Here is a 19,393-nt window from a genome sequence, read left to right on the forward strand (position 1 = left end):
GATGAGTTTGTTAGCTTGATTAAATCACAAAAGCAAACAGCCTGCTGGATTGAGCACTGGAGGCAGGAGGGGAAATAAATAAAAAGATTTCATTTCAAAACCCACCAGTCAAGACAACAGCATGAGCTCAGGAGAAGACAGATCCACCAAGATGCTGTGTGGACACCTTTTCGATTGAATACCCAGGAAAAAGGTTGGGTTTTTTGCCCCCATGCTGGTGTCTAAAGGAAGACAACACTTTGCAAAACTTAACACAGTCAAGTACTGACTGTTTATTTATTTGCCTTCCTGGAGACTGGAGAAGTTGAGAGCTCTATTTTCATACCATAAAACACAAGAAGAGGATCATATTTTAAATATTGTTCACTTGTGGTGTTAGGACTGTGGTATATATCAAAAAGGCTGTGAACAGCTTGAGTTGAATGCAAGCTGAAACCAATAAAAATCTGTAGGATAGCTTCTCATCTAATGTGTTTAATAAAAGTTGGATGAACTTTCTATTTGACTTGAAGGAATGTAATCTTTTCCAGATACAACCTGGGTCTTTGTTTATTTTTTTTAAGATATTGCTTAAGGATCAAGGCTTCACAGAAGGTAGTGTTTGGAGGGACACTGTAAAACAAAGCTCTTCCCACTCAGTTCTAGGGGCCATGAGTCAATAAAAACTGCTTCTAAGAAAGAAGGAAAGTTCTGAAGTGCCTTGAGAACAGAGGACACGACAGCTGATAGTGTTACTCCTGGGACCAGAAGTGTAATTCTGACTGCAACAGACCCAAGACAGCTGCACAGTGGGAGAGGGAGCACGACACTCGGGCAGCTGGTACGTGTCAGGAAAAAAACCTTAAGTTTCATCAGACTGAGAGTTACTTCCCTTTTAAAGGCAAGTTTCTTGCTTCACGCTATTCAATGCCCCTTCAGCTGTGTTTGTATTCAGTCCTGGAGCTCCAGACAGCTAAAAACACAGACATTACCTTGGAGTAAACAACACAGAATTTCTGATAATGAAAACTCTTAGACACATCCATCAATAAAGCTTTGTGCATTGTGTAGGAGACTCATGTGGTCAGCTCCCTCCTTGCACACTGGCTTTGGAGCAATCCTAAAGGGTAAATCCACAACATTCCACAGGCCACTCTCTCAGTGTGAGAAGGCAGTGAGAAATAAGTTATTCCCGATGGTAGGAAACATCTGTCTAAATCCCCTTTGCTCCAGAGGGGAACATCAAACAGATGTGAAAGTTGTAATGTTTCAGTGCATGCCTGACTGAATGACTGATGTAAGGAGAAAGGTGCCTCTCACCCCAATCTACTGGGAGAACCAGGCAGGATGAAAAGACTTGAAGTGTGTTATTAAGAGAAACCTGGAAAGTCAGAGATAGGACAGTGGCGTCAACGTCCATCTTTTTAAAGGGACCTGGTAATTAGACAGGGTGACTCCCTCCAGAGGCACAGCAATCGAAAGAAGATGGATCAACCCAGAAGGTAGAGGGGAGTATACCTGGACATTTTCACAGAAGAAAAGGAGTTAGAGAAGAAAATGGGATTCCTCTCCATACCCAGGACAGACATCTGAGGGAAGGCCCAAGTCAATCTGAGGGAGCCCTGCTACCTGTGCACATGGTCACCAGAAGGCCTGGCTCAGAGGAATGTGTTCAGATGTGGTTTAGCAAAGCACAAGAGCTGTAGAAAGGATGGGATTAGAATCAATAACTAAATATCCTGTTAACTGTTGCAATTGTTGTCATGCTGGCTGACATCAGGAGAAACTACGTCTCAACATAATTCCCAAAGAATCCTCATATCTTTAAAGAATTCCAAAGAATTCCTCATATCTTCATATGAGGACAGAAAAATACAAAGAGGCTGGTTTGACAACTCGAGAAAGTAAGAACAGGGAGACATGATAACATACAAAGATAAACATCCACAGTCTCTGGGGAGCACCTATGAAAGGAAACTCACCCAAGAGCTGAGAACCAGATGAAGTGACTTGCCCATGTTAAAAGCTCATCCAGCACCAAGCACATGGATGGCATCAGGTGAAAGGTTGCCACTGGATATGAACTCAACACTAGAACTGGGGCCAGGAATGGAGAAACATCTGAAACGAGATGAGTCCATTGCACCACACAGAGATGGAAGATTTACATGGTTTGGAAACTGACACCATTATCCAAAGGTCCAGGGATTACATTACACCAAGGATCCAAAAAAAGTCTCTGAATGACTGCAAGACTTTTTCCAGTAAAGCTTGCAGCTGGCAACACACAAGTTGGCAACGGGAATGGGCTGAAGTGTGCCCACTGGCCACATTTCATTTAGTCACCATTGACTCATGAGCCTGATAACCCTCCTTTGTGACTGTGGAGTGGGTAGAAGCAGATGGTCATATCAACTTAAGGCAAGAGAAAATAGGGCTGAAAGCAACCTGAGGATGCACTGAATTTAACCTGGCATGCTCACATCACCTGGCCTTCACAACCTGCAGTACTGACAGCCCTACTGCCTCACCAGACAAATGCTATCAGAGCATCTACTATTTACCTAAGTTTTCTTTACCAGAAGGTCAAATCGTACCTTCTAGTCCTACTGCCAGCAGATAGAAAAATGTATTTCTTTATTTCTCTGCAGCAACTTCTTACTACTAGTAAAATAAATCTTCTCTTTCCCCAGACTTCTCTTTTTAGACAAAAACATCAATTCTCTCATTAATCGTGGTTTTAGGCCTCTTATCATGTTCTCCTTTAGAGACTCTACAGTTGTCCACATGCTGTTTTGAAGTACAGTATTCAAAACTGGACACAGTCCAGCAAACCATTACTAACACCATGTGAAGCCAATGGATTATTTTGAGTTTTACAGAACAGTCATGTTAATATGGTGCTTATTGTTTTCAACACTGTAACATTACTACTTCCTGATGTTCTTATTTAAATATTTGTCCTCATAGGCTTACACAAGTTCCTACCTTCATATTTCCAACTTAAAATAATTTACTGGGAAAATGGCCTAAAAAGCACGTAAATTAAGATTATCTGAATTTTAACCTTCAAAATGTTTGTAATCCCTTTGACATGACAATCTCCTAAGATCCTTTTCTGCTTAAACACTGAGCACTTCTTAGTCTCCTACCACTCCTCTTACTTATAGCTATTGGTACTTACATAGTACCTACAGGTATTTACTAGTTACTTATATAGGTACTTTGTTATTTCCTCATTTAGGTACCTATATAGTACCTCTAGGTAATAGTCTCTACAGGCTTCTCAAAGCAGATGATTTAAGAATACAGGCAGACCTAGAGACACAGAGAAGGCAATCATTGAGAAGCAAGGGCTTCCCTATTTGCCAGGGGAGAGAAGGAACACCTTGACACAACTACCATCAGAAATTACTGGAATTACTCAAGCACTCCCAAAGTGAACAGCCACTTTCATAGATGGAACTGGAGCGGCACTTAGCACGAACTTCCTGGTTTTGTAACAAATTTCATTATACCATACATATTACTTCTAAGGGTGCCCACTGATGTCAGTGGGAACAGATGCCTTGTCCTTGCAGATTACTTACTCCAGACATTCATCTTCTTGCTTTCACTAAATCCCCCTTTATTCCTTGGCTACCTTGCAACCCCCTGGATGTGACTGCTTGTGGGATTGCAGTGTAGTGATGTTCCCCTCAGTGTGGAAGTGGGGGCTGTGCAGCCTGTGATGACGGACACAGCAACTGCTTTAACAGCAGAAGGGAAGGCTTTCCTAGGGCAGGTGAGAGACTAAGTGCTTGTTTACCCAAGTCACAGGACTCAGTCCTGCCTTCCCACTGGACAGCCTTCTCTCTAACACCTTCACAGTATTCCCAGAGGCAAGTAAAGCTTCCTGAAAGCAGAGTTCCTGCATTATCCACATGAGAACTGGCCAGTTTCTGAAAAATCATCTATTTTTAAACTAACCTTTGAACTCAGAAGCATAAAGAAACTAAACTGCTATGCTCTTGGGATACAGGTTTTATTCTCTTGGCAAAACCCCTCTTCACCTCTACATTTCTTCAGTTGCAGCAGCAAGACAGTTATGGACCTTGTACCTGGAACATCACAGTGCAGAATGTTCTCATGATGCAGAAATAGCATTAAATAGTTTTTAATTATTTGAGAATCTACTTGTACAAGAAAATGATCAACTATCAATTTTAAGAGGAAGAGACTCCTTTGCGTAATGTAACTTCCTTAAGCCATTAATTATCAGTAGCCTAATGCTGTTGTCTCTGCATAATTCTTGATGATTTCCATGCCTTTGGGATGTGTATATTCAAGGGTTAACTAATCAGAGCTGCTTTGGGCCTCAACTGCCAAGATCATTTTCATACAGAATGGTGGGCTGAAAAATTGCATCCGCTTCAGGGACGACTGTCCTGTGTAAACACTGACTGGGTTGTGAAACAAGAGAAGTCATTCAGCTGTGTATATTTGAAATACCACTCTTATCTTTAACATTGCCAGAGTAACAAGATGATTGACTGGCCAGTAGTCCTCATTCACTGGGAGAAGTCTTGTTTTACTGCTGAGGTGATTCGTTCCACAGTCTTGCTAAAATCTAGGGTCCTCTAGGTTTTTAACCCAAGAACTTCTAATCACGTTTTTTAAAGAAATTGTATTTAATAACTGCTAGCAAATTCAAGTGCTAGATACTGTTCTTAGGCAGGAAGAGATGTATAAGCAGGCTACATATTAAAGTTATGTAACTACAGTTCTAAAGTTTCCTGACTTTGAGATTAACATCTTACATGGGGGAGGACGAGATTTTTTGTGCTTATTTTCTTAGGTTTAAAACCAAAGCAAAAATCAAAGCCTCACACAATCCTCTATCACATCAGGTCACACTGACATAACACATTCAAAGAAAGCTGGAGCCTTCAGACACATTTTTTCAATGTTTTCTCCAGAGCAAACTGCGTAATTGGTAACAGCAACAGCCTTAATTTCTAGATAGACACATCTGGAGAAGGGGAGAGAAATACACACCCTGACAGTGACTTGTAAAACTGTTTTCTCAAGCAGGAAACAGCACAGCTTGGGATCCTGAGCTCGATCTTAAATGCATTAGAAGAATGCTTCCAGTAATTGCAGGTATCTTTCCATGTGCTCTCTATTCTTCCAGCTCCAGCTGCTTCTGCACTTCTTCTAATGATCTCCCACTCACAACTTCTCAGCCTATCCTGTATGTTTACAGATACGCCATATGCCCCTTTTATTTCCCCCTCCCACTCCAAGACAGACAGGGAAAACTTTTTATTACATTTTTAATAGACATTCCTAGGCAATCTATTATATGTGACTGTCTAAGCCAACAAAGCAATGGGTCAAAGTCAGCTCTGGATTACCTCCCACAAATTCACTGCAATAATGCTTAGGATGAATTTGGCTTTAAGGCTTTTGTTAGAGAAGCAGTTGATTACATTCACAAGTCATTTACCAATCAAAATTTGAAAGTTCTCTAGTTACAGGGGGAGTATGATGGCACAAGCAAACATTTGAGCATGAAACAGATTGAGAAAGAGGTCGCCAAGAGCAATAAACTAATAAAGAAGTGTAGATGCCTCTGACTAAGGCCAGACAGACATTTATTGGAAGCCAAGATTAGTAAGCCTTACCACTTATAGTTACGTGATCGTCTTTGGAGGTTCTTTGTGTTTCTTTTAACTGGATCTCTGAGTTCACATCCACTTTTCTTCCAGACAACTCTAAATAGGCTTTGAGAGAGGCAGGCACCTTGACTGTAATTGAACCTGGTATAAAATGAAGTGACAGCTAGTTTAACGCTGAGATCAAAGCATGAAACAGGCAATTATTTCACTACTTGAATCAAATCATTGTTTGTTGTGTTTGGGTCTTTGTTCGTGGTTTGTTGTTTTGGGTTTTTCTTTACATTTAACATCAACAGAGCACTGTATGTCACATATAGAAAGTGTCACAGTATTTATTTCTTTTCACAGACATGAAAATAAACATTGACATACACTGCTAGCAACGTCTCTTGGTGGGGGATCTTATTACAGGAATGATCGAAGGGAAGCAAATCTACTAGATCTTACAGGTATTATGTTTTTAGTTTCATCTTCTAGCTGCATATTTACACCCTGAGCAAGGACAGGGGACCAGACTGGACAAATAATCCAGCCACTGCATGGCACATGATGAAAGAATTGCTCATCTGGAACAACGAGACACCAGTCGCTCACGTAACTGTGAACATTAGTGATTGATTTTGACCACTGCCCAGGGCCAGCTGCTCACATCCCCCGACAGATGCAGTCTCAAAAGTGACTTAACCAGTGTCGAGACTACATATCACTAAAATGTAAACTCCTCGCAAAATTGCAGCTTGGGTGGCCTGAATAATTCTACCTTTGAGATTAAAACCAGAAATTCTGACTTCTGCTTCCCTTAACTATGTACTTCTATGCATCAGACCAAAGGAAGATGGTGGGCCCCCAACCTGCCCAAATTAGTCATGTTTGGAATTACTCAGTCACAAAGTTTGGAAGCTGTGTCCTACACATTAAGTCAAAAACCTAGCAAAATTCAGTATACACTTCATTATATATGTTCCTTAGTTTTTCCCAAACCCAATATTCACTTTAGAGAAACATAAAAATGTTTCTGGATGTACATTCCAAAAGCTGAAGTAGATCATGGTAAGAAAAGTGATGTCATAAAGCTACACAGCATCAGAAAGCAACCCTTGCTATGCAATTTAAAACCAGCAGAATGACTTGCCTGTGACAGTCCTGATGAACAAGTAACTGTCAATATAATTTGGGCCTACATTTTGCTGGAAACACAAAAGCCTCAAGATAAAAAAGGGAAAAGGTCTTTATCTTTGGGTCCTCCTTGGAGACTTGCTCAGTGATGTGACTCATAAAATCCAACACACATGCAGCTGATTTGTCACAAATGGGACGTTTTCTACACTGCAGCTGTCAGCAGTTACTCTGAATTTACAGGGTAAATGAAAACAGAACTTCAACTTTGCCTTCACTAAACTGTGCTGCCAGAAGAGATCTCAATGTTTTGAAAATAACATTAATTAGCTTCTATGAAGTACATTCCTCTGTGCCAAGAGACATTAACTTCGCAATGAGTGATTCAAAAGGTAACCAAGAAATAATGTAAAAATAAATTTCTTTGCACTAATGAAACCAAAATAGCTTATACAGGACGCGCAAGTGATTTCAGTGCATTTCTATCATCAGTCCCATTTTGAGTAAATGTCAGGTTTTAACAGGGCACAGGCACTGTCCCATAGAATACAGAAGTGCACCAAAAACCCCATTCATTTAACCCACCTGAAGTCCCTGACATGATGATAACACCAAATATAAAAATGCTGTAGTGTGGTTTTTTATGGTTTGTTTCAAAACCAGGACTCATAAGATGTATTCAGGGCTTTATAATTTACAGTATTGAATCTTTTGAATGGCAAAACTAATGATTCAACTTTTGTTGTGAGCTTTTAACTAAGAAGTGGAGTTTTAGTGAGTAAACAGGAGAAGACAAAGGAAAAATGGTACAGTAAGACACTCTCATCTTTGTTATTCTGCCTTCAAATTTTCATAGTGGGACGTTTCACTCAGAAGGCAGGAAAAATAAACGTGTGTGTGTCAGTTATCACTCTGCACATGAAGTATCGCAGAGTAAACTGTGATCAAGGTAAACAAACACTGCAATTCAAGCCAACTCTGCAGAACTCTGCTGGGGAAAAATACTGAAAACAAAAAATTTTTAAATCCATCTTACATATCATTGCCCCTTACAGAGCTTACTGTATTTTAAGTATTTACAGTATTATGAGGTAAAAGATAATGTAGATAACAAAGAACCACAAATTACTTTTTTACAGACAGATAAAAACCAAAACCAACCCCAAACCAAACCTTATCCCCTTTTATTTTACATCAAAAGCTGCCACAAAAAATGTTTCCTTTAGTTTGCTAACCTTTCTGGGATTTCAGATCCACTTTTCTTAATTGACTGACATAAACATCTATTGTCCCATGATATGTAGAAGCTTTTAGACTTCCATCTGAAGAATCTAAAAAAAAAAAATAAATATAAGAACTTGTGTATTATTCACTCTTCCATTTTTAAATGCATAGACTTTCACAATATTACAGTGAAGTCCCAAAGAGTTAACTTTCAAACAACTGAACTGATAAAAATTGCAAAGAAATTATGAAGAAACTCTAGAGAAGCATAAAAAAAAATACATCTGTACATGAGTAAAAGGCAGTCAGTGAAATATATTTTTAGAGACCAGGCTAGGAATTAAAGTACTGGCAAGAAATCTTGAAATAATGATAGAGAATGATTTCGGGATTATACAGGGAAAAAAACCCCACAGTCAAACCTTCAGAAGTAGTTAAAACAAAAAACAACAACAACAAAAACATCAAACCTGAATGAAACTTTCCATTTTAAAAATAAAAATATTATTGAAAGAACGAACTTGATTAATCATAACAAGGATGTCTTGCATTAATGTTTTGCCTTTGCCATACAGTTTTAGCTCTAAAACTCATTTTCTGATCCCAGATTTTGAGCATTGCTTACAGCAGCAAAAAAATGGAAAAGCGTCATTATCCCACAGCTAAAGCTGATTTCTTTGGAGGGGAAAGTAATTTTAAAAAAGCAGCTAATCCATATTTAGTCAGCTGAGAAACTAAGCCTGGCTTTGTGTAACAAGAAAACACTAACAACTAGAATGTGAATGCTTCTGCCATCTCAAAACTTTATGTGAAAGGTCTGTTCCGAATCTGAAAAGAAATTTAACTTTTCATTTATAATGATCTGGAAAACAGTTTTGCTTGTGTAAGTGACAATGAAACATTTTATTGGTGACTTTTAAAAGGCTGTTCACAATAGTCAAAGTTTAAAAGTCAGAGTCATTAGAACAGGAAAATCTGACAAGTATCAATCTTTTTATAAACATTTGAAGTAGTGATAGATCTCAGAGATCCTTTCCAACCCATCTGATTCTATGATTCTATGAAAAGCTGTTTTTGCAGATATTCCCATTCAAATTTAGTAACAGCCAATTACTGACTCTCCACATGATCTTGACCGATTCTGTTGGCAACAGATACAGGAAATATCCAGCCTTTGACTCTTCTGCTTAAAACAGAACATGTACTAAGTGCCTTTATCATTTCTAGGAAGAAACAAAATTCTCCTGTGATAAGACAGTGACCCTCTCCAGGGAGAACAACTGCAAACAGTCCACACACCACCACCAGCTGATGGTGCTTTACAGGGACAACGTTTATTCAGTGAAGCCTTTCTCTTCCCACTCTTCAAATGCAAAAGCAGTTCTTGAGAGATTCTTCCCAGTGGAAAGATGCCTTTTGTGAATCTGGCAGTCCCACTGCACAACTGAACAAAGTGTTCTAGATTTTCAATTAATATATATTAAGAAAAATAAAATGCTCATTTTGTGAGGCATTGGATTCTGTTTGGAGAAGGCATAAAAGGGAAGAAAGGGTGCAGGGAGAGGGCATCAGGCACAGGCTCACCACGGCAAAGATTCACCTGGAAAGCAAAAGGCAACCTCGAGGGAAATGGAACACCTTTCCATTGACGAACACTGGTTTGGGAGGATGACTTGCCAGATTTTGACCCCCAGAGTACAACACTAATACAAAATTTCACATGGCAGTGGTTTCAAAACCACAAAGAACTTTGGCAGCACTAACTAAACACTAAACCTGACGTTACAGTATGGCACAGTAAACAATTATTTATCTTTGACCTATGGAAGTAACACAAAAGACATTTTATGAAAACAATATGATTTATATAATGAATTTTCTGGCTATGATATTAAACACAAGTGCTTAGATACAAATAAGAATATCAAGAGACTTGGAGCTGTTCATTCCTTCTGCAAAGCCATAAAGATGCTGTTTGAAGTTTGTCTCTAACTCCTAACAAAGGGGGGGGGTGTTAAAAAAAACAAAGATGAGGTGATATAACAAAAAAGTGCCCAAATTTAAATAAATAAACATTTCAACAATGAAAAATTACCCCATACCCTACTTAGTAGCAGGGGTTGGGAGGACAAAGCACAACAAATAATAATGGAGATAATACATATTTTATGATTATGACAGAACAAACCTAAGGCAATTTATTTTTAAATATATACCCAGTTTTAGCTGAGATCAATGTGAATAATTAAAGGTAAAATCAAGTAAAAAGTGTATAGTTTGAATTCAGAGTTTGCCAAGGACAGCTCAAGGGGAAAAACAAGGATAAATCCTTCTACTGGAAAGGGAACAGATGGTCACTCTTGAGCAGCTAAAGCTATTTAATTTACTAGTACTAGAAAGAAAAAGGAAAAAAAAAAAAGTCACAGTGAAGCAAGATATCCTTGACAAAGTCTTTGTTAAGTTTTATGAAAAATAAATACAGCTTGAAGAACAAGACCTAAGTCACATAACTTCAGAAAGATCACACAATCAAAGATCAGAGAGGCCTACAAAGACAGCTTTCAGTTATCACTTCTTCCTTCATTTTATCCACCAAATACTGACCAAAAGATTAAACACAAGTGACCTTTCCTTAAATCTAAGCAAAAAGATTGTTTTCCTAATAGCACATAAGGACTGACCTTGTTCATGTTAAAATCAGTGACAAAATCGATCTCAAAAGAAAAACACAAAATATTTATTATGATTTGATTAAAGATTGGAAAAAGTATAAAATTCCCAATATATCTGAAGTGTGATGATGATTTAATTCCTGCTTATTGATACAAGACTGGCAAGTTCTCTTCTTTAAGTTTGCTGCTCTAAAACTGTCACATTAAAAATATCGTGAGAAACTGAAATGTATTCACTAAATAGACTATTTGAACATAATACTAAAAAATCCTTATCAGTCCTGACCATAGTCACCATGCAGACCTGGCAAAACAAATGATGTGACACACAAAGCAAAGAAATCTCTCATGAAAACAATTCCTCTGCTAACTAAGTTGTCCAAAATACCCTCTTACCTCTAAATGATGTATTTGCTGTCTCGATTTTAAAGTCATATACATTGGTTTTAAAGGCCACAGCCTCTTCTGGATAACTTAATCTGTTCAAAAAAAAAAACCCCAAAACCCACAACCAAACTATCTGGCTTGTCCAGTTTGAAGAAAAGGAGGTTGAGGGGTGACCTATTGCTCTCTACAGCTTCCCGAGGAGGGGACATGGAGAAGGAGGTGCTGAGCTCTTCTCCCTGGTATCGAGTGAAAGGACACATGGGAATGCTTCAAAGGTGAGCCAGAGGAGGGTCACACTGGACATGAGGAAGCATTTCTTTATGGAGGGAGTGGTCAAACACTGGAACAGGCTTCCTAGAGAGGTGGTCGATGCCCCAAACCCGTCAGTGTTTTAGAGGCATTTGGAAAACGCCCTTAACAACACACGTTAGGCTTTGGTCAGGCAGCTGGACTGGATGATCCTCATAGGTCCCTTCCAACTGAAATAGTCTATTCTATTCCAAGAGGAAAGAAAACCCTACATAGTCCTGCAAATACAATATAAACTCAAGAACTACAGTAACAACATGCAGAATCTTCAGCACTGTAATATGAGATGCTGTAAAACATATATAATGTAACATCACCAAAACTGTTCCTTGCTAATAGAACACATACAGAAATAAAATAGTTTGTTCTTTTAAGCTGCAAGGAAAATACTGTTATACTCAGGCAGCAGCTACTTTCTCTTTATGCTCCAATTTTTAGGAGCAGTTTCACCAGGACAAAAGCTCTGTCTAGAATGCCATATAATCTACATTCAAATGGACACAGAAAGGGGAAAAGGGAACATGGAAACAAAGACTGATAATAAAATCAAGTAATAACTTTGTAGATACTAACTCATAATGGACTTCCACTTTTCATGACCTGAAACCCGAGGGATAAGAAAAAGCATCTGACTTTTGGAGCTGACTCCAACCCACCTGGAAAGCAGCACCCTTAGTATAGCACAGTGTGGAAGAAAGGATGGAAATAATGGGGGGAAAAAATTACAGGTAAAATCCATCTGCAGAATACAGAAGGTGACCAGCTTCTGAGACACAGGGTTGGAAGATGAAGGACACTTAAAATGACAGCCATAGCATTTACATACTTGAGCAGATGGCACAGATGAGATCAACAGAAATAACTGCTATTAAGAGACAAGTGTGCACATGGATTTATTTTTTTTTAACTACTTAAGAGCTGTACTTCATGAAGCACAGAATTTTTTTAAATGGAATTCAGAAATGAAGGTTTTAATTTTAAAATTCCCTAGATTACTTAGCAAATCAGACGACTCTCACAGATGCAGTACTACTTCTAAACACATTAAGTTGTTTATTGTTTTATTTTCCAATTACCCAAAATGGTCTTAAATACTGTGGTTTTCCCCCATAATTGATTCCCTTCTTGAAATAAAACTGACATTTTGTCTCAGTACTTTACCATGAGGGTGGTAAGATACTGGAACAGTTGGCAAGGAAAGTTGTGGATGCCTCAACCCTGGCAGTGTTCAAAGCCAGGTTGGATTAGACCTTGAGCAACCTGGGCTAGTGGGAAGTGTCCCTGCCCATGGCAGGGGGATTTGGGACAAGATGAGTTTTAAGGTCCCTTCCAAGCCTCACCATTCTATGATGCTGTACTAGGGAATTGTCTTAGGATGACTCTGATCACTATGCAGGATCTCGGGACACCTCAGTTCACTTTCACGTCAGGACTTTACTGAAAGGTTTATCTTTGAGAAAGTCAAAATGTTCTTAACTGTTGGGTTTTGGTTGATTTAAGACAGTGAACACCACAGCAAGTCACTGAAGCCTTCAGGTTGTCTAGACTGGGTTATAGAAGAAATTAGCAGAGTAAGGCCAAGTGACACTGATGTATTTGTAAAAAAATAATCAGAATTTCTGTGAGCTTTATATAGAGTTTTCCTTTCCATAGTAATCCTTGCTGCCCATAAGCTGGTTAAGGTTGTTTCCTCTCCTCTGAAATGAAACAACCACCATAAGTTTTATCATTTCTGACTATACCAAACACAGAAGACTCATTTCTTCAATGCATAATTGGGTTAAACACAAGTACTTCAGTAAGAAAAAGCAATGGGTCTTCTGAGCTGGAAGGGGAAAACTCAGCTTGGCAGCAGAGTAGAGAATACACAATCAGACCATACCAATAACATTGAGAAATAAGCCAGTTCTAGCAGGACTGAATGTGAGCCAGTGGTGTGCCCTGGCAGAAAATAAGTGCAACTTGGCAGTGTTATCTGGAGCGTGGCCAGTTTATAAAGGGAAGGGATTATGTCCCTCTACTCCACACTTATTAGACCACACCCAGAATGCAGCAACCAGTGTTGGAGCTCCCAAGAGAAGGGAGACATCAGTGACTGCAGGGGGAAGCATCAACTTAGGGCACGGAACACCTTCCCCACAGGAGAGGTTGAGGGCAGGCTGGGCAGGGAGAACAGGCTGAAGCACCTGACAGCAGCCCCCGTGTGCCTGAGGAGGTGACCAGAATGGCAAAGATGGGCTCCACAGAGAGGGACATGATGAGGGCACAACAGACAGAAGCTGAAGAAAGTGTTCCTGTCTGGATAGGAAAATCTTTTTCCGCCTGAGGCCAGTCAAGCAGTGGCAGAGTTTTCCCAAAGGGGCTGTACAATCTGCATCCTTGGAGGTTTTCAAGAGCACAGGACAAAGCCTTGAGCTCACAGTCCTCACAGCTGGCCTGGCTTTGAGCTGGAGGTTGAGGTTAAAGACCAGACACTGTGTCAGCATGGGGGCAGGACAAGATGACCCCCACAAGTGTCTTCCAACCTCAATCACTCTGTATTTCTGCAACCTCCTGCTGTCCCTTCCAACTTGAGTATTCCTATGAATTTCCTGAATGAAAATGTTAAAGATTAGGCTAGTTCTAAAAAAAAAAACTACTCCAACTCCATTAATTCCTAAGATAACTCAGGTTTATAATTATTATTTTAAGTAGTAACAAATTAGAAGTAAAAACAGGTCTGGTTGTTTTATATTAAAAAAATCATTCAAAACCCATCAGACATTTGTTAGAAGCAGGAAGCTTCTAGCATAGGGTTGGAAAACAATTTGTCAGTGACCAACAATTCTCACAGTACAGAAAAAAAAGAAATAATCCCTACTTTCCTAATTTAATGATGTCAGTATGAAATACTGCCACATGCTGTATGATTAAAATCAGACTGAATTTTAGATAATATTTTAAAAAATAAAAATAGATTTACACAAAGAAGTCATACAAAAATAAATCCCCAAATCAAACTACTTGTTAAATAGCTAAAAGCAGAAAATTAAAGGGAGTGAAAGACAACAGCATTGATTTCCTGTTTTAATGTGGAATGATACAACAATAAGAAACTGTAAATAGTCACTTGTAATTTCCCAAAAATATTTTGAAAAAAAGTCCAGCATTCTTAACTCAAGTCTGACTTGTTAATAAATCTCTCAAAAGCATGGACACATTCAAAAAAACTAGAGATTAGTGCATCTTTTCATGTAACTGATAAAATCTTGCCTCTGGTGAAACAGATAACTACAACCTAACCCAACCAAGGAAGCTGAAAGATCTAAGTTGTTCTTCCTCTTTCTATCAGCCAATCCCTGTTAGGCGTCTGGCAATTCAACAAGCTATCTTGGGGTGTAAATTTCTCATGAACAAAAAATCTTTCTCTTGAAGCTTTATATTTTCTTTCTCACATTTTTAGAGTTGAACCCCCTGGACCTTAGAAGTCTTTTACCTTTTAAAAAAAATACTAATGCTTTAGTAAAAGATTAAGTCTACCTAATGCTTTCAGAATTGAAATCTGAAAAATAAGGTTTCTTCCAACTGTCAGATGTGCCTTAATGTTTAAGCTGAACCTGGTTAGTTAAGGAAAACAGTCATCATCTGTTTTGATGGAAAAAGCTACCTCCTGTGTTAAGAAGCCTTTATTTAACCACATTTCTTACTCCATGAGTTTATTTAAGAGAAGGAAAAACAGACTATCAAGCTCGAGTTAATTCTGTGGTTTAACGACTAACTCGTAAGAATGTGAATTGCATTCACTCCCCAGGAATGTTAATACAGGTTGCTTAGAAACACAAGAAGAGTTGTAACGGTACAGATTGTCCCTGAACAATGTTTAGTGAGGGACTACAGTTAACACCATCAGCAGAGTCGTTGAGATTTGGGCCCATAACCAAGTTCACTGACAGAAGGGGAAATCTTTTTACAGACATTCAGAAGACACCGAGCCTTATCTACCAATATGTTACCTCAATTTTCTGCCACAGTAATAACCAGAATTTCAGTTTCTCATTTTGTGTTTATGTACTATAAAACACAATGATAGAACATATACCATAACTGATAACTCTGAGTTATCCTGTCATATAAATGCCCAAATTCACAAAAGAAAACTCATGAACAGTTTTCACTTCTGAAGGGAAAACAATTAGCATAATAGTTTGGAAATGCTGAAAGTGTCACAAGCCTTCCCCCCCAGCACCTGAATATGTAATACATCAATGATTATTACTTCCTGATAGAAAAATTAAACACAGCTAAAAATTTATATCAACAATAGAGAACTAAGTTAAAAGCAAAACACTGTTTGATGTACACTTAGTGTTTTCTTATGTCTTTTTATTCCACTTAATCTAAAAGGTGTCATCTAGACTCAGTTTAATTTGTGCAATGCCCAGAAGAGTATTGGGTGTCAAAAGTGAGATATCGTGCCTTGCCCAACTACAAAAGGCTGACAGCAAAGTTTGGAAAGGATCTCGTTCAGCTCCACAGCTACTAGGGCTACTCCTGAAAAAGAAAAGGGTAAATGGGCAAAACCATTTGTGCCAAGTCACCTCCTTTTTAGTTTCCCTGTGAATATTTAGCTTTTAGAAAGGAGAAGAAAAGAGCAAGAGATAAAAGAGACGGTGAAACGTACCTACTGTGATACTTCCTGTTTTGGTCTGAAGGGTGGTGTTACCTATTATGAAAAGAGGAAAAATGTTAAAACTATACTACTTAAATATATTCATATTAATTTATTTTCTATATTATTGCTTTACAAACAAAAATCTCATAACATGTGGGTAACAACAAAGTGATTCCAGCCAAGAAAACACTGAGTAAAGCCAGGAACAGCATGGATGTGAGGGATTAAAAAAAGCAGAGAGGTATTGTAAGGCTAATGCACAGTACTTCCTTTTTTTTTTTTTTTTTTGGGTTGTTGGGGTTTTTTTCAGTTGCTCTGATGCCTACAACAGCACTATGCATCATTTAAGTAATTCAATAGGATAAGTAATATAAACAGTTTCTATTTTCCTTCTTTTATGTAGGTATACCCCATCTCTCCCAGAGGGAATTTTGTGCTTTATCTTCAAAGTCTACTTCCTGGACCCACTGAACATTACCTACTTCCTCCAAACTTATCCTTATGTGTGTGACAACCCACAATCAATGCTTTCCATTGACTTCAGTGAGGTCTGAGTATGTTGGACAAACCAGAGAACATCAAACAAAAGTGTGTGAAGGCACAAAACTTTGAACAGGCATTGGTGTTTCAGCCTCAGTTTCAGAATACATATCCTTCCCCTTTACCTGTATCATCAGGAGAAGCCAGGAGGACAGATACACCTCGTAACAGAAAAGGCATCTATACCACTAACAGTCTAACGGAATTGTAGAAGATTCCACAGTTCCATGTATAAATGTCTCTCAGAAAATGCTTTAATTTAAAAACTAAACCACAACATGTCATTCCTGCCATTCTCTCATCCTCCCAAGAGGATGACAAAATGAAGAATAAGGTTGATCGCAGTAATCGAGTCCGATTTAGTAATATACAGGATTCACAATTTTCAGATCTTTCCAAATTGCACATGGATCAAGCTCTGCCCTATTTTCTGTAATTACACAGTAGTAAACAACCATTAGGGCCGAGTGCATTCCACTGTATATGACCTGTATTTTTCTTAGTGGTTCATGGGCCAAAAGCTAGAAAAGCAGCCTATCATCAACAGTCTTAAATCTATCTTTTCAAGCACACACACGGTACAAAATACTTATGGGTTCTGAAAATCAGAGCAGGAAAAAAAGTATTTTTCAATGAACTTGAAATATGTTTGGCCTTACTCTTTGCTGTTTTTAAAAGGCATGCTATAATTGTCCCACCCTTTTCCCCATTTTATCATGACTAGTACTTAGTTTTGTACAACCTACAACAAGACCTAGGGTTTTGTCAGCCAGCAACTCCCATTAGCTGAAGGTAGAGTATCCTTAGAACTGTTATCATTGTTCTTTGTTTCTCTGGGTGTTTTATTTTCCATTTTGACAAGCACGTCCTTGAAAAACATTAAACATGTAGAAATCAAACTCCTATTAACCACAGACTCACATGGCAGATACAACTCATGTTCGACAATGTCAGTGTTAGTGTGAAAAGCTCACTTCAAGCATTCAGCTAGAACAAAAGCTGGTTTTAAAGCAGACAGAAATGTGCTGCTGTGTTGTGACCTGCACTGCCTACAGACAGTGCACAGAACTGCACTTTTGGTCATGTAATTGTTCTATGAAGGCCAACACGAAACTTAGTATTTCTTGGGCACACCAAGGGCAAAGAGAGAAAGACCTGAGTAGAGGTAATGACTAGTTTGATTATTAAAACCAACTGACTTCAGCATTGTGGTGCAATACTATGACATCCAGCATATAACTGTTTTAGCAGAATCTTGAAGACAGTGGTTTAGTGTTTTGGGTTTTTGTTGCTTCTGAAGAAATAGTTACATTTTCCATCACCTACAAGCTTTGCCTCTCCACAAACATTGTAAAACTTCAAATTACAGTATTGCAAGTTAGGATCAGTATAGGACCCAGAGCAAAAGATGACTTTTGGGATATAAATAAAGGTAACATTTTACACTGTGTTATTTCCCCTCCTTCAATTTGTATTGGAGGCTGTCAAGGGGGCAGGGTTATTCTGATGCACAAAAAAAGGAAAAAAACATTATTCAGCTTTTTACCACTTTGACTTTGCACTTTGAATTTGCATCAGAAGTACCTAAATAGGAATGAAAATAAAATTAATGTCTACAATTCCCCTTTATATATAGTGAAATCCAGAAACGGCTGAAATTTATGGAACACACTCTGGTATATCGAGAGGTATTTTTCAGGAGGGATTATAGAATGCCAAGCTCAAACATTGTACTGCACTGCCTTTACTGATGCAAAGCAGTAAAAAACTGAGTGCTGTTTGCAAGGAAGCTTTGCAGTTAAGGACCTGAGCATCTTGATGGACACCAACTCCAGTAGGAGCCAGTAGACACTCAGCTGCACACTGAGCTGGATGACTGGGAATACGGACAGCAAGGAAAGCCCTCCTGTGAGACTGCATTTACAATACTGTGTCCAAGTTCGGGCTTCCCAGTCAAGGAAGACACTGATGTACTTAACTGAGGCCAGAGAAGAGCACTGGGAAGATGAGGGGCCCAGACCATACTACAGATGCTCAGAGAGCTGGGTTTGTTTTGCTTTAAAAAGAGAAGGTTGAGGAGGAATCTTCTTGTGCTCTCCAACTACCTAATGGCAGGGTACAGAGGAAAAAAAAAGACATTCTTCTCATGTTGATGCAGCAAGAAGAAATGTCTGTATAATTTGGATACAATTCTATCTGGTTTCACATGGTTCTTCAGCTAAATGACAATGAAGCATTACTACAAAAGCAAGTCAGTAGCTACAGCAGTTATGATTTCATTTTTGTACCAAGAATATAAAAATAAACTTTTGGATGTTCACAGAGGAATGAACATGCTCACAAACTGATCACAGCACAACAATACAGCCTACATGTTAGAAAAATACAATAACAAGAAAAGAAGCACCATTTATTTCTGCCTATGCATACCCAAGCAAACTTTACCTAACAGGTTTAGAAACAATTCTTACATTTATTATAAATGAACAGAGCAGTTGCTCCTTTAAGGAAGAGACAAAATTAATTTCTCAAGCAAGATGACAACATAAAATTGCAAAGAAATTGAAGCAAATTGTTCATGAGGCATATAGCTGAAAATCTGGAACTCAGACAGAGCTGAGTAATTTTCACTCCTTGTACATTCTCCAATTTGTTTAACTCGACGTTAAATCACCACAAGCACATTACAGCACAGTCAGAATTCAGTGGGAGTTTTGTTTAATTAGAAAACCACACGACATTTGAATCTCAACTGCTGTTTAAATAAAAGACTGTAGTTAGTGTCAGTTCTAGGTGAAGGACATTAAAGGGTGGATGGATTAGAGACTTCTTCCCCACTCAAAGAACAGAAACTG

The 19,393-nt window shown here is 38.5% G+C and overlaps 1 protein-coding gene across 1 annotated transcript in view; it reads right to left on the reverse strand.

The window, feature by feature from the left end:
• Window positions 1-19,393, reverse strand: part of FAM185A (family with sequence similarity 185 member A) — a 40,413-nt gene that overhangs the window by 4,092 nt on the left and 16,928 nt on the right. The window contains exons 5-7 of the mRNA XM_027896510.1: window positions 16,008-16,049; window positions 7,991-8,086; window positions 5,646-5,780 (exon numbers count right to left, since the gene is read on the reverse strand). Of these exons, the coding sequence (XP_027752311.1) occupies window positions 5,646-5,780; window positions 7,991-8,086; window positions 16,008-16,049 (273 nt within the window). The remainder of the gene's footprint in view (window positions 1-5,645; window positions 5,781-7,990; window positions 8,087-16,007; window positions 16,050-19,393) is intronic.

Source organism: Empidonax traillii, unplaced genomic scaffold, assembly GCF_003031625.1.
Source record: "Empidonax traillii isolate 1590-97213 ecotype Southwest subspecies unplaced genomic scaffold, ASM303162v1 scaffold501:size454599, whole genome shotgun sequence".
In the NCBI taxonomy this organism is placed as follows: domain Eukaryota; kingdom Metazoa; phylum Chordata; class Aves; order Passeriformes; family Tyrannidae; genus Empidonax; species Empidonax traillii.